Genomic DNA, 1050 nt, shown 5'->3' on the forward strand with positions numbered 1-1050 from the left:
GGGTGCGGCGGGGGGCACGGAGCTGTGTGGGGGCAGGTGGCTTTGCCCACCTTTGGGGTGCACCCGGTGAGCGCCGGCTCCCCTCGCCCGGCTGCTTGCTCTCGCCTCCTGCCGCGGGGTCTGAGCCGGGTCCGGCCACCGCTGCCCTCGCTGACAGCCCCTGCTTCTCCTTGCAGGGGACGCTGGAGGGCCTGGAGGAAGAGCTGCTGGCCTTCTTCTCCGTCACCCCTCACTCGGTCTACACAGCGCTGATGGACAACAGGTATTTCCCTGCCTCGGGCTCTGTGGGTGTCGCCGCTCCCCACGGAGCGGGGCCCGGGGTCCTGAGCCATGCACACCCCGCATGCGGGGCTTCCCAGCCCACCACGGCCCCAGGCAGCTGCCACGCACGCAGGCTGCTCCGCCTGGGTTCCTTGGGGCCCCAGAGCCACCCCGGGCTGTGGAGGGGCTCTGGGAGCAAAGGAGACCCCTTGGTCAGGCTCAGGTCTCTGGCTGGGGACACTCGCCTGGCCTGGCCCCTGGGGAGCCCCCAAGGGAGGGATGCGCTGGGGGAATCCCTGCACAGGGGCTTGGGGCACTTTGTGCTCCCCATCTCTGATCCATGGGTCCGTGGGGGGAACCAGGGCAGGGCAGCGCGGGGGAGATGCTGGTCTGAGGCACGACAGCTCTAACCCTGTCCCCCATCTCCCCAGCTTCGAGCGACTCCTGCTCCACGCGCTCTGCCAGTACATGGACCTCGTCTCTGCCAGTAAGAGCCCCACGCTTGTTTGTTTGGTTTTGGTTTTGTTGTTGTTTTTCCTCTTCTCTTCATCGCTATCTCTGCCCTGCAGCTCAGCCTCCTCCTCCCCTTCGCCCCCCAGCCCCACCTCGCGCTGCAGCTCGCCGATAACGCTGCTCTCCCGCCCAAAGCTGCCCCCGGAGCCTCGGCTGTGGCGGCGGCGCCGCTTTGCCAGCGCGGGTGGGCGAGATCGGGCGCTGCCGGGGGTTGAGCCCAGCAGCCGGGGGGGGTCTGCCAGGCCCAGCTCTGCCCGGGAGCGCCTCGTTGGCCGC

General features: G+C 69.2%; 1 protein-coding gene across 1 annotated transcript in view; it reads left to right on the forward strand.

Annotated features, from left to right (window-relative positions):
• R3HDM4 (R3H domain containing 4) overlaps nucleotides 1-1050 on the forward strand; it is a 12825-nt gene that overhangs the window by 11108 nt on the left and 667 nt on the right. The window contains exons 6-7 of the mRNA XM_035899617.1: nucleotides 177-262; nucleotides 693-1048. Of these exons, the coding sequence (XP_035755510.1) occupies nucleotides 177-262; nucleotides 693-1048 (442 nt within the window). The remainder of the gene's footprint in view (nucleotides 1-176; nucleotides 263-692; nucleotides 1049-1050) is intronic.

Source organism: Egretta garzetta, unplaced genomic scaffold (assembly GCF_000687185.1).
Source record: "Egretta garzetta isolate BGI_Z169 unplaced genomic scaffold, ASM68718v1 scaffold261, whole genome shotgun sequence".
Lineage (NCBI taxonomy): Eukaryota > Metazoa > Chordata > Aves > Pelecaniformes > Ardeidae > Egretta > Egretta garzetta.